General features: G+C 34.4%; 1 protein-coding gene across 1 annotated transcript in view; it reads left to right on the top strand.

Moving 5' to 3' along the window:
* The window catches only part of ACADL (acyl-CoA dehydrogenase long chain), a 38,879-nt gene extending 26,962 nt beyond the window's left edge, over positions 1–11,917 (top strand). Inside the window, exons 9-11 of the mRNA XM_003806970.5 lie at positions 3,591–3,718; positions 6,038–6,124; positions 9,883–11,917. Of these exons, the coding sequence (XP_003807018.2) occupies positions 3,591–3,718; positions 6,038–6,124; positions 9,883–9,976 (309 nt within the window). The 3' untranslated portion in view covers positions 9,977–11,917. The remainder of the gene's footprint in view (positions 1–3,590; positions 3,719–6,037; positions 6,125–9,882) is intronic.
* Positions 11,918–12,318: the final 401 nt, after the last annotated feature.

Genomic DNA, 12,318 nt, shown 5'->3' with positions numbered 1-12,318 from the left:
GCAATAATTATTGGGATTTTAAAATCTATGCTCTCCATAGTTTATGTCGATCTTATGGTTTTTTACGGAATAGACAATAAAACAGTAAAATCCAGATGTTAAATAATAATAATGGATATTATTGCTTGACTGCTCCCTATCTGCCAGACACTGCTAAGTGAATGGTCTCATTCTTTTTCTTCACAAATCTATATAAGTATTTTAATTATTTTTATTTTACAGTTAAGGAAATTAAGGTATAGAGAGGTTAAGTAACTTGCCCCAAATTACACATATATTCTAATTCCAGAACCTACACTCTTTACCTATATACTGTTATTACTGCCCAGACGTGCAAAGCAGATGGGCCTTTTTTCTTTTCCTATTTCCTTCACTCAGTGGGCAACGAAGTGAAAATGGAATGTTTTTTCTAATCTAATGAGAGCTCTTGGTTAGTCATTTCCTGTGTGGTATGTGTTCTTAATTCTAAGGGCATAAAGAATTAGGGAAAGGAATAGAGAGGAAAAAAATAATACTTCTTCTTGACATGTGTGTAAAATGGGAATATCCAGTTCTTAAGACCTTGAGCATGGGACTAATTAACTATCAAATAGCAAACCTAGTGTGTTTTATTTTATATTTTAACCATAATATGTGAGAGCAACTGATGCTGTTGTTTAAATGAATACTGGGCTAGATAACCTCTCCAAGGTGTTCTCCATTTCCATAATTCTAAGAATTCTGTCATTCAGAACTCTGAAAGACTCCATCCAGCCCATTTAGTAACTTCAGAATAATTTTTAATGCTAGCTGCAGTATTATTTATTAACAAATATAAATGACTTTAAAATACTGCTATGACCTTGTCGATCATTCACTAAGAGCACTTGGCTAGTAATGTGTGGTCTAATTTTTAGTTGCCTTTGATTAGACGATGATTTCAGAAAGCATAATGCAGTGTCTGCAGTGAAAAGCAAAGACCAAATCTGTTTAGTAACGCTCAACCCAATGGCAAGAATATGTAAATATTTAATCTTTTTATCCTCAGAGAGTAAATTATGTACTCTTGGAGACATTATTCTCTCAGACCTCTGGACTTCACTGAATGCACTGATGCAAGAATTCTAAATCATTCCATTCTGGTTTGAAGTTTTACTTCAGCTTCTAGAAGTTTCCAGCATTTACAAAGGAACGACTCTTGTATGAGAGAATCAGGCTTAGATATCTTTACTCTTTCATATTGTAAAGACAGTGCATAAATTCCCAAATGTGGCATCATGTAGGCAAAAAAATATCTTGAGACTTGTTGGATCCACCCTTATTTTCCAAATAAAGTGTCATACATAGTGTCATTGAACTAAACTAGGAGTAGGCTTAGAAACCATCTTCAGGGATTTTCATGGAATACTCATCTGTTTTCGATATATAGATTATTTGCCTATTTTTTTCTTTTTTTTGTTCCATCTTTATATTGTCTAAGAGTAAACTTCAATGTGTGGGTTGGGAGTGGGAAACTTTGTGCTGATTAAAGGGTAGATATTTGACCTAATTAAATATATGATGAATAGAAATGGAGATAGAAAAAATTAAGGGAAACAATAAGCAGGGAAGAAAGTTTTGATGTGACCCAGCATGTTCAGAACTAGAGGCCAGAATACAGAGATGGAAGGAGTGGGGTGCCAACCTTCTCATTGCTTAGTTTTGGAATCATTCGATGCCAGTTACATTCTCTGTTTCTAGAACAGGGTGAAATAAAACCAGGGGAAAGACAGTCAGTTGGAGTTTTCATCAGCACAGTAGTTATGTTGATATACCTGTAAGGAATCTGCCCCTCGGAGCTTTACTCCACCTGATACACCCTGGTCTTGCTTGGTCCTGGGTCTTTTTACACTCCCATTCTACTCTTTTCCAGAAATGGTAAGTATCAAAACTGTCCCAACCAACAATGACAGTGAAAGAATCAGTTTTATAACTTGAGAATTGCTGTAGCCAGCATTAAAAGCAGACCATGTATCTTCTGAGGATGTGTCCCACCACCCTCCTTTGAGAACACAGCTGTGGCTTTGGACTTGGTAGTACCTAGGTGGGATGAGTTTAATTTCTAGTTTGAGTTTCACTGCACCACCTTTGCCTGTAACTTTCCATGTATATGCTTTCTATTAGCCACAGTGAAGTTCTTACTCATTTCACAGCAGAATGATCAGAACTGTTTCTATCTGAATTTTCACAAAGAAGACAGGCCAGCTGACCATATCTGGGCCTTGGACCTAAGAAATCAACTAGAATGGAGTATACTTTTGGAGCTACCCAAAGTGGGAACCTAGTATTTCAAGTTCAAGCCAATTTCCTGAGGGAGGCTCAAGAGTCAGTGCCAAAGAGAACAGATATACACTCCAAGTTGAGTGTGAGAGCCTAGAGTCAGGAATGAAATAAAGCTTGATTGAAGCAAGGACAGTCAGCAACAATTGAGAATGGTCTAAATAGAATGATTTCCAAAAATGCTAATGGGTTGTCCATGGCCAGCAGGAGGTAGGTACATAGCTATATTAACATTGATAATCCCAGACCATTCAGTCCAAGCTAGAGACTGCTAAACAAGCTATTGAGAGGTACGGGAGGTGTATTCATCCATTTTCATACTGCTATGAATAAATACCTGAGACTGGGTAATTTATTAAAAAAAAAAGAGGTTTAATGGACTCACAGTTCCACATGGCTGGGGAGGCCTCATAATCATGGCGGAAGGTGAAGGAGGAACAACAGCACATCTTACATGGTAGCAGGCAAAACAGCGTGTGCAGGGGAACCGCTCTTTATAAAACCATCAGATCTCATGAGACTTACTCACTATCACAAGAACATCATGGGACAAACCCACCCCCATGATTCAATTATCTCCCACCACGTCCCTCCCACAACATGTGGGGATTATGGGAGCTACAATTCAAGATAAGATTCGGGTAGGGACAGAGCCAAACCATATCAGAAGGGATAATGTGAAGGGATGAAAGAGGATGAGGGTACTGGATTTTGATCTCTTTAGTACTCTGATTTTATTCTATTGCTTTCTACAGATCTAGATTAAATACTGTGCAATATTAAATAATACCTTATATTTTGATGTTTATGAACATATATAGAAACTACTTGTCCCTCCAGATGTTAGAAGCAGAGTAGCAAAATCTGTATACTTAATTTCATTAATAAAGAAAAAAATCTTCAAGGATTTAATCTCTGGAGGAAAATACAATAGGTGTTTTCAACGGCTGTACCTAAATAACTGTACCACAAGATGGTGCTCACACATTAAAGTCATGCTGTTTTTCAAGAAGTTTGCCTCGTCTAAATTTTACAATCTGAAACAAGACATTGTTTATGTTTTAAACTATTTTTGCATCTTTTAGTACAAATTTCCTTAGCACTGAAATATAGTGAGTTTTAAATTTAAGCTGATTTGGTAACAAATGCCATTTTTATGGAGGAAAAAACCAACAATTCCACTTTTGTTTGCCCTAAAGATCTTTTATTGTATAATTTCTGATATGTTAAGTGGGTTGAAGTTTATATTTCTACCATGCTCACTTTTTTCTTTTATTTCCTTTAAATTCAAGACAGTGCAACATAAATTAGCAGAATTAAAAACACATATATGTGTAACCCGAGCATTTGTGGACAACTGTCTCCAGCTGCATGAAGCGAAACGTTTGGACTCCGCCACTGCTTGCATGGCGAAATATTGGTATGCATGCTACAGTAATTAGAGTGCAGTGTGTGCTCAGACTGATATGGAATTCTGCCAATTTTAAGCTCAGCCTTGAGGGTCTTAAAGGAAGAAATCTGTGAAATAAAAAATAAAAGTGAGACTCCACTTTAAAAAAAAATGCTAAAAAGTTCCATTAAGCATATGTATAATGTGCTAAAAATGTTTCAAGTTGGTATTTAATTTTTTTATCCTAATAGGCAAGCAAAGTTAGTATTTAATTCTTAACTTGCTATTGAAAATAAAATATTAAGAGTGGGAAAATGAAGAGTGATATTGATAGGATGACTGATTCATTCATTCAAGTAATAGTTTAATTTCAAATTATCTGAAGAGTGGCAGTATAGTGAGGCTGAAAGGGAACAGTAAAACTTAGGAGTCTTGAGATAGAGTCCCAATTCTTTTATTAAATAACTATAATTAAACTTAATTCCATCCAGGAAAATGTTTTTGTTATCTGTGAAATGACTAAGTTGGACAGGATTTTTCTATTTAAGGTGCTTTCCAATTTTAAGAAAAAATTCAGGAAGAACTGGCTGTCCAATCAAAGTTTCACAGGCTCTATTAAGTGAAAGGAGAATAAAAATCCTATTAAGTTTAGAAAGACTTCGATTTGAATTAAAGATTATTAGCAATGGTGTTAAAGATGAGTTGAATGAAAAAACATCCCTGTATGTCAGACTTTTGTATATTTTAAGATTTTAGAATATACAGTCTAAATCAGATTCTGGAAGTAGATTTGGTTTCCTCTTTTAAAAACAAACATTCTCCCATATCATTAGCCCAAGAGTAACCTAGAATAAATTCCTGTCATTATTCATTAACTTGTGTTCAGTTCAATCACAGGTAGAACAGGGGAAATATTTTGTGCTTTATGTAATGATCCCATAATAACAAAATTGCCAGGTTGAAAAATAATGTGGAATTACTTTTCAGAAACTTGCACTTTTGAGGAGACTTTTTATATTTACATTTACAAGAAGTTCTTTGACTAGTGGCAAAAAGTGTAAAAAAAATTTACATATTTTTGGAAAAAGGGAAGTTTGGATAGCCATTGACCTTGTTATTTGAAAACCTCAGGTTTATACACATGCTCATATTTCACATTGAAACACAGGAGGCAACTAGTTATAGCCCAGTAAATATTTCACTAAAATACTTGCCAAATATAAAAAATTATCGAATTCCAAATATTATTGTCCCCAAAGTCTTGTCTATTAATAATTATATTGTTAATATATTGCTTAGAAATATCCTCACCTGTCGTACGGTCTGAGTTTTAAATTATTTTAAATAAAAAGAAGTATCTACCCTTATTTTTGCTTTATGCTTCCCACTATTGAAAAATAAGTAGTGGGGTGCTGTAGCTTGCCACTGTAGTAACTCCTACTTGAGAAGCTGAGGTGAGAGGATCCTTTGAGCCCTGGAGTTCAAGACTGTAATGAGCTATGATTGTGCCACTGTATCCCAACCTAGGCCATAGAGTGGGTGAGACTCCATCACTAAAACAAACTCACAAACAAAAAGAAAGAAAGAAAAGAAAAATAAGTAGAAAAGAATTTTGAACTAATGTATTTTTATGTTAAGGTGAATAAAATCTCTATCATGAATTTTAATGATAGAATTGTGATATTATCAGAAAAGAATTTTTCTCAAGCACTGCATGTTTATGTATACAAACATTATATATAATACTAATACACACACTTCAGGAATAATAATCTCTATATAATTTTCTAATGGTTCCTATATGATAGCATATACTTTGTTAGTCTGCCCTCTTAGGTTTTCACTTTTATCTTCAATTTATTTCTGAAAAGTCAGAACCCTAAAAAATTGCTTTTTTATACTGAAATTCAGAATCGTGATCTTCAAGTAGAAAGTGACATCATTGGAGAAAAAATGCATATTACAAGGGCAAAAAGAACTAGGTGGCTGAGTAATTTAGATCATATAGAGAATCCAAATAAATTAGAACATATTCAAGTCTTTACTGCATGTTTTTCTAGCCTCAAATAGCCAAAATCTAATCATCTGAGTTTTCTACCTTTTGTTTCTAGCCTAACAAAAACCTAGCAAGAAATATAATTGATGAAAAAGGTACTCTTATATGAAAATTCTCTTGAAATATATTTCATATGTAATTTTTATCTTCTTTGCTTAGCTAATATGCCGTTCTAATTGCTTAATAAATGTGCACATTTAAACAATTGTAAATAATTAGTTTTCTGGTTTTGAAGCACCTCATGAAAATCCATTTCAAACATTTCTTTTCTGCCTTTTATTTTGGTCATTTAGGGCATCTGAGTTACAAAATAGTGTAGCTTACGACTGTGTACAGCTCCATGGAGGTTGGGGATACATGTGGGAGTACCCAATTGCAAAGTAAGTATAGTTTTCTGATACACTCTTCTTTATGATGTGAAGAAAAAGGAAAATTTCTTTACTTTATACATCAAATGTAGAGGGAAAGGAGGTGTGCAATCTTTTGAATTTTTCAGCTGAATACAGACAAAATGTATTCAAGCAAATGGAAACAGCTTTTTTTTATCAACTCCCTACTAGGATTTTATTTTTCTTAAATAAAGTAAAGAGACCAATAAACAAAAGCTTGATCCTTGGCTTTATTTGAATCCTTATGTAGAAGGACAAATAGTATTTTCAAAAATTTTTTAATTTTTTAATTTTTAATTTTTTAATTTTTTATTTTATTTTATTTTGAGACAGTCTCGCTCTGTCACCCAGGTTGGAGTACAGTGGCATGATCTGGGTTCACTGCAACCTCCACCTTCCAGGTTCAAATAATTCTTGTGCCTCAGTCTCCAGAGTAGCTGGAATTAACAGGTGTGTGCCATGACACCTGGCTAATTTTTTTGTATTTTTAGTAGAGGTGTGGTTTTGCCATGTTGGCCAGGCTGGTCTCAAACCCCTGGCCTCAAGTGATCTGCCTGCCTTGGCCTCCCAAAGTGCTGGGATTACAGGCGTGAGCCACTGCGTCCGGCCAAATACTACTTTTTTTTTAAAACCAAAAAAAAAAAAAAAAGCAATACAGAAAAATTAACTGGCATATGAAAAGGATCTAAGTTGTCACATATCTTAAATATCTGATTATTTGTTTTGTTCTAAAAAAAATTAAAAATCTTTATTCTTTCTAAATAGATTTATTTCCTTCAAATTGAAAGAAATCAAATATATCTTTTTATCATATATGAATATTCTTATCAGTTTGAAGCAGTACTAATTTGTAAATAGGCAGTGTCCCCATTCATATTTCTTCCTCAATCTCCAGAATTTCCTTTTCTCCTAACAGTCTTTTGCCTCAGAAGTCTCCCCATAGCTTTTTTTCCTCATCACCCTAGAAAATATATTTTTCTGATTATTTAGCAATGATTTTGGTTTAGAAAATTTTCCCAAGGAAAATTTTTATTTATACAGAAAAGTTCAGTTTGTTCTGAATCTGAGAGTAAGAATGCTATAGGCTTCTAAAAATGTTTTAAGATTATCTTAATATAAAGTATCTAAAGGGAAAAATTATGAAACCTACATTCAAACTGGCAGCCTAATGATTTCAAATTTATCTTTTTGGTAAGTATAATTGGAAACATTTAATATGCTTATAGTCCTTAGAAAAAATATTTTACTAAAAATTACATTAAGAACAGAAGCTATGTAGTGGCTCAATGTTTGTGTGGTTTAGTTCACATTTAAGAAAGGCCTATTAGGTGGGGAGAAAGCAATCATCTAAATGGCTTAAGATTAGAGCGTGGCATAAGCCTTGGTCTCTGTTTTCTCGGAGTCAACTCCTTCAAGTTGGTACCAAGCAAACATTGTAGATTGATGGCTTATTTGAAATCTCTGGTTTCAGTCTGAGAGACTTACATTCTCTTTAAGAAACAATAATCACCTTTCTTGGCCAGTTTGTTAGTTCAAAGATTGTATCAATTTTTAAACTAGACTGCTATTTCTCTTCCCATATATCGCCTAATATCAAAAAAGCCACTGAGGCCAGGTGCGGTGGCTCACTCCTGTAATCCCAGCACTTTGGGATGCCAAAGCGGGTGGATCACCTGAGGTCAAGAGTTCAAGACCAGCCTGGGCAAAATGGCGAAACACCATTTCTACTAAAAATACAAAAAAATTAGCTAGGCGTGGTTGCAGGTGCCTGTAGTCCCAGCTACTCCAGAGGCACGAGAATCGCTTTAACCCGAGAGGCGGAGGTTGCAGTGAGTCGAGATTGCGCCACTGCACTCCAGCCTGGGCGACAGAGTGAGACTGTCTCAAAAAAACAAACAACAAAAAAAAAAAAAAAAAAAAAGCTACATAGACACATTGGCAATATGTGGATGTAATGTATAGACTTTGATTTGATAAAAAAAAAAATCTTCTAATTGTGTTTCTTATATCCCCCAGACTAAACTACATTAGTTTATATATATGTTGCTGAGGGTTGGTTTCATAGATAAGAGGTGTTTTCTCTGCTTTTTTATATTTTTTTTTGTTTTTGTCTTCTTTAATAACTGGTCTTCAGCATGTGGGTTTATTTAATAAGTCTTACTCATTAGGCTCGAGCCTGTTAAGCCTTGTCATTTTAAGATTTCTCTGCCATGCTGGGAAGAGCTGCCTTAGATGTAGAACTTCACTGCAGTGTGGTTAAACATTTCTGCTGCTGCCTTTCACTGTTAATTTTAGTTGATGACTAAATTTAATTAGTAACATATAAAAGGTCTACTAATCTCTGCTTTACTCCATTGGAACTTCTTTAATGTAAAAAGAAGCCTAGCCCATTTACAAATATATATATATATCTAAACGCATTGGGACTGCTGAAGTAGGCTTACAGTAGGTAAGTGCTCAAAATGCAGGTGCTAGATTTTGTAGAGAATAGCAAAATCCGTTCAGAAAAAAATGTTTGAAAACATAAATATCTCAAGCTTTTAAGGCTTTCAGCAGAAAGTTCTGAGATTGTAAATTTCCTTTGTAACACAGTAAATCATATCAGTAAATATTTACTGAGTGTCCATTTCTTTGTATGGAACCCTGATGAATATGGAGAAGAATAAGTCCAAAAATGGTATGTTCCTAGAGAGCTGGCATATTTAATTTGTCTTAAAAATCAAATTTAAACAAAACAAAACACCAAGATTATACTTGAGAAAAAAAAAAGAAAAGCCTTTGAGTGTGTCTACCAGGAAAGTCCAAAGTTCAATAACTAGCTCTAAGTGCTTTGGCCAATGAAAGTGTTGCAATATACAAAAAAGATATTTGAAAAAGAGGCAGAATACCTACATCCTCATTCCAGTCTGCCAATGATGTGTTGTTAGTGACCATTAAATAGCAACCATTAATTAGGAAATATATTAACTTCTCTCTACTTTAGGTCCTTTACCAGGAAAACAGTATTAACATTTATCCCTCCCCAGTCCCAGAGCTGAGAGGATAAAATGAGATGAGAAAAGATAAAAACAACTGTACAGTGGTATGGTTGTTATCATGACTATCAAAAGTGAACTGATGATATTTGGGTTTTTTTTTTTCTTTGGTGTGGGTATGGCAATGGACTCAGCCACTTAGTATTTTAACTCCACACATTGCTGAAGTGACTATTAACCATTTCCAAAAAACAAGTTACTTGTTAACTTTCTGGGAAATAATATTTGCTAAAGCATTAGTTTATATTCCTGATAGTGATAGTGGTTGTGGGAATGCTAGAAAATATGTATCTTTTTTCTTTTGTTTTCTATAAAACCAGTGGATTTCAACTTTTTAGGAAACATTAAAGATAAAAAGAAACTAAGACATCCTGTGCATTTCCTAATCTAAAACAGACTTTTTAAGAGTGTTATCATATGTGCTGAATTTTACAAAATTAAATCAGATGAAACATACTCATTATTTTTATTTTGAATTTGTAATCTCTTTAATCAAATTAATACAAAGCTATACAGATTATTAACATCTTAATAGTTTTTTTACTATTATTCCAATTTAGGATGAATGCCATATTGAAAAAATAAGTAATTTATGAAGGACTTTTATTGTTTGTACTTCACTAATTGAATAGTTTATGAGTTACCTGGTAAGACAAAATTTACAGTTTCTAATATATTTTATTTATTCATTCAATCATCTTCTGATTTATCCAGAGCTTATGTGGATGCCAGAGTTCAGCCAATCTATGGTGGTACAAATGAAATAATGAAGGAGCTGATTGCAAGAGAGATTGTCTTTGACAAGTAGACATCTGCCCACATCCTGGAATCCTATTACAGCTAATCTCGTTTTAAATCTGCTCAAGATAAAATGTAACTTGGAAAGCGAGGAAACACTAAACATGTTTTTACCTGCTCTCTCTATAGAGAAGGAAATAAAATATAAATATAAGATTAACACAGTGGAAGGACAAATCTTTGAAGCCAAAATTCTAGTTTTCCAATATAAGGTTTAACTTACAGTTTTTTATGTAGCCAAAGGTAAACGGTTTTCTGAATCTTGCCTAGGTGTTTCATTTATCTCTAAAATTCTAAAAAGCATAAATCATTCAAATCTTCAAACCAAGGCAGAAATAATTTTATGTCGCTATAGTATAAAAACATTAATAAGATAGCACATTGACTTTTAAAGGGAAAAGTAAATATAACTTAGAATGTAAACTCATTTCGGCTACCATTTGCTCCAAATTCCCTAGAACAGTGGTTTTTACCACTGTACTCCAACCCCGTTTTCAAGCAATGGAACTCTTTCTTCAAACAAAAGCTTATGCAGAACATCTCTGTGAAACGCTGCTGAGTGAGAACAGCTTTCATTGAAGCTGGAAGCCATCATACCTTACTGCCTTGAAACCTCTAGGACTCAGCTAAGTATTTGCCTAACCCTGAACCAGGGAATGCCTTGGTTCTGTCAATTGCTGACATCTGAGAACACAGAATAATCCATAATTTTTAATTTCAAGATATTGGTACATTTTATAGGTATCAAAGCAATGGCTTTTCTTTTGCAACAGTTAATGTATTTATTAACTTAATGATTACTTTATGTCTTCTATAAACCAGGCTGTTAATACAATGATGACAAACAAAACTGGCAAGATCACTAAAAAATAAGTGAATAAACAAATAAGTAGTAAAATAAGGTAAGAAGTAAATATGTAAAAGAGATAATTTCAAGCATAAGTGCAATGTAAATAATAAAGTAAGCATTTAAAATTCAAAAGTGAGGAAATGACATTTGATTTAAGACTTAAAAGTAATTACAAAAAATAAACCATTAATTTAAAGTAGCTTTAACATGGAAACAGATGTATTCTTACTCAACTTAGAACACAAACATTTTATTTGGTATTGTTGATATTAAACATTGTTTTTTAATACAGCCATTACAACTGGAGAGAGGAGAGGGAAGAAAAAATATTTTGATACCAGTCTTTTTAAAATTTTTTTTACTGTACTTTATTTTTTAAGATGGAGTCTCGCTCTGTCATCCAAGCTCACAGCAACCTCCGCCTCCCAGGTTCAAGCAATTCTCCTGTCTCAGCCTCCTGAGTAGCTGGGATTACAGGCACGCACCACCACACCTGGCTAATTTTTGTATTTTTAGTAGAGATGGGGTTTCGCCATGTTGGTCAGGCTGGTCTCGAACTCTTGGCCTCGTGTTCTGCCCACCTCGGCCTCCCAAAGTGCTGTGATTACAGGCGTGAGCCACTGCACCCAGCCTTTTTATTATACTTTAAGCTCTGGGATATATGTGCAGAACATGCAGGTTTGTTACATAGGTATACACATGCCATGGTGGTTTGCTGCACCCATCAACCCGTCATCTACATTGGGTATTTCTCCTAATGCTATCCCTCCCCTACCCCCCTACCCTCCACAGGCCCTGGTGTGTGATGTTCCCCTACCCGTATCCATGTGTTCTCATTTTTCAACTCTCACTTATGAATGAGAACATGCAGTGTTTGGTTTTCTGTTCCTGTGTTAGTTTGCTGAGAATGATGGTTTCCAGCTTCATCCATATCCCCACAAAGAACATGAACGCATCCTTTTTATGGCTGCATAGTATTCCATGGTGTATATGTGCCACATTTTCTTTATCCAGTCTATCATTAATGGGCATTTGTGTTGGTTCCAAGTCTTTGCTATTGTGAACAGTGCTGCAATAAACATACGTGTGCATGTGTCTTTATAGTAGAGTGATTTATAATCCTTTGGGTATATACCCAGTAATGAGATTGCTGGGTCAAATGGTATTTCTGGTTCTAGATCCTTGAGGAATCACCACACTGTCTTCCACAATGGTTGAACTAATTTACACCCCCACCAACAGTGTAAAAGCGTTCCTATTTCTCAACATCTTCTCCAGCATCTGTTGTTTTCTGACGTTTTAATGATTGGCATTCTAACTGGCGTGAGATGGTATCTTATTGTGGTTTAGATTTGCATTTCTCTAATGACCAGTGATGATGAGCTTTTTTTCATATGTTTGTTGGCCGCATAAATGTCTTCTTTTGAGAAGTGTCTGTTCATCTCCTTCACCCATTTTTTGTTGGAGTTGTTTTTTATCTTCTAAATTTGTTTAAATTCCTT

The sequence above is a fragment of the Pan paniscus genome, chromosome 13, assembly GCF_029289425.2.
Source record: "Pan paniscus chromosome 13, NHGRI_mPanPan1-v2.0_pri, whole genome shotgun sequence".
Classification (NCBI taxonomy): domain Eukaryota; kingdom Metazoa; phylum Chordata; class Mammalia; order Primates; family Hominidae; genus Pan; species Pan paniscus.
Note: the sequence above shows the minus strand (reverse complement) of the source record. Positions and strands in the feature narration are given on the sequence as shown.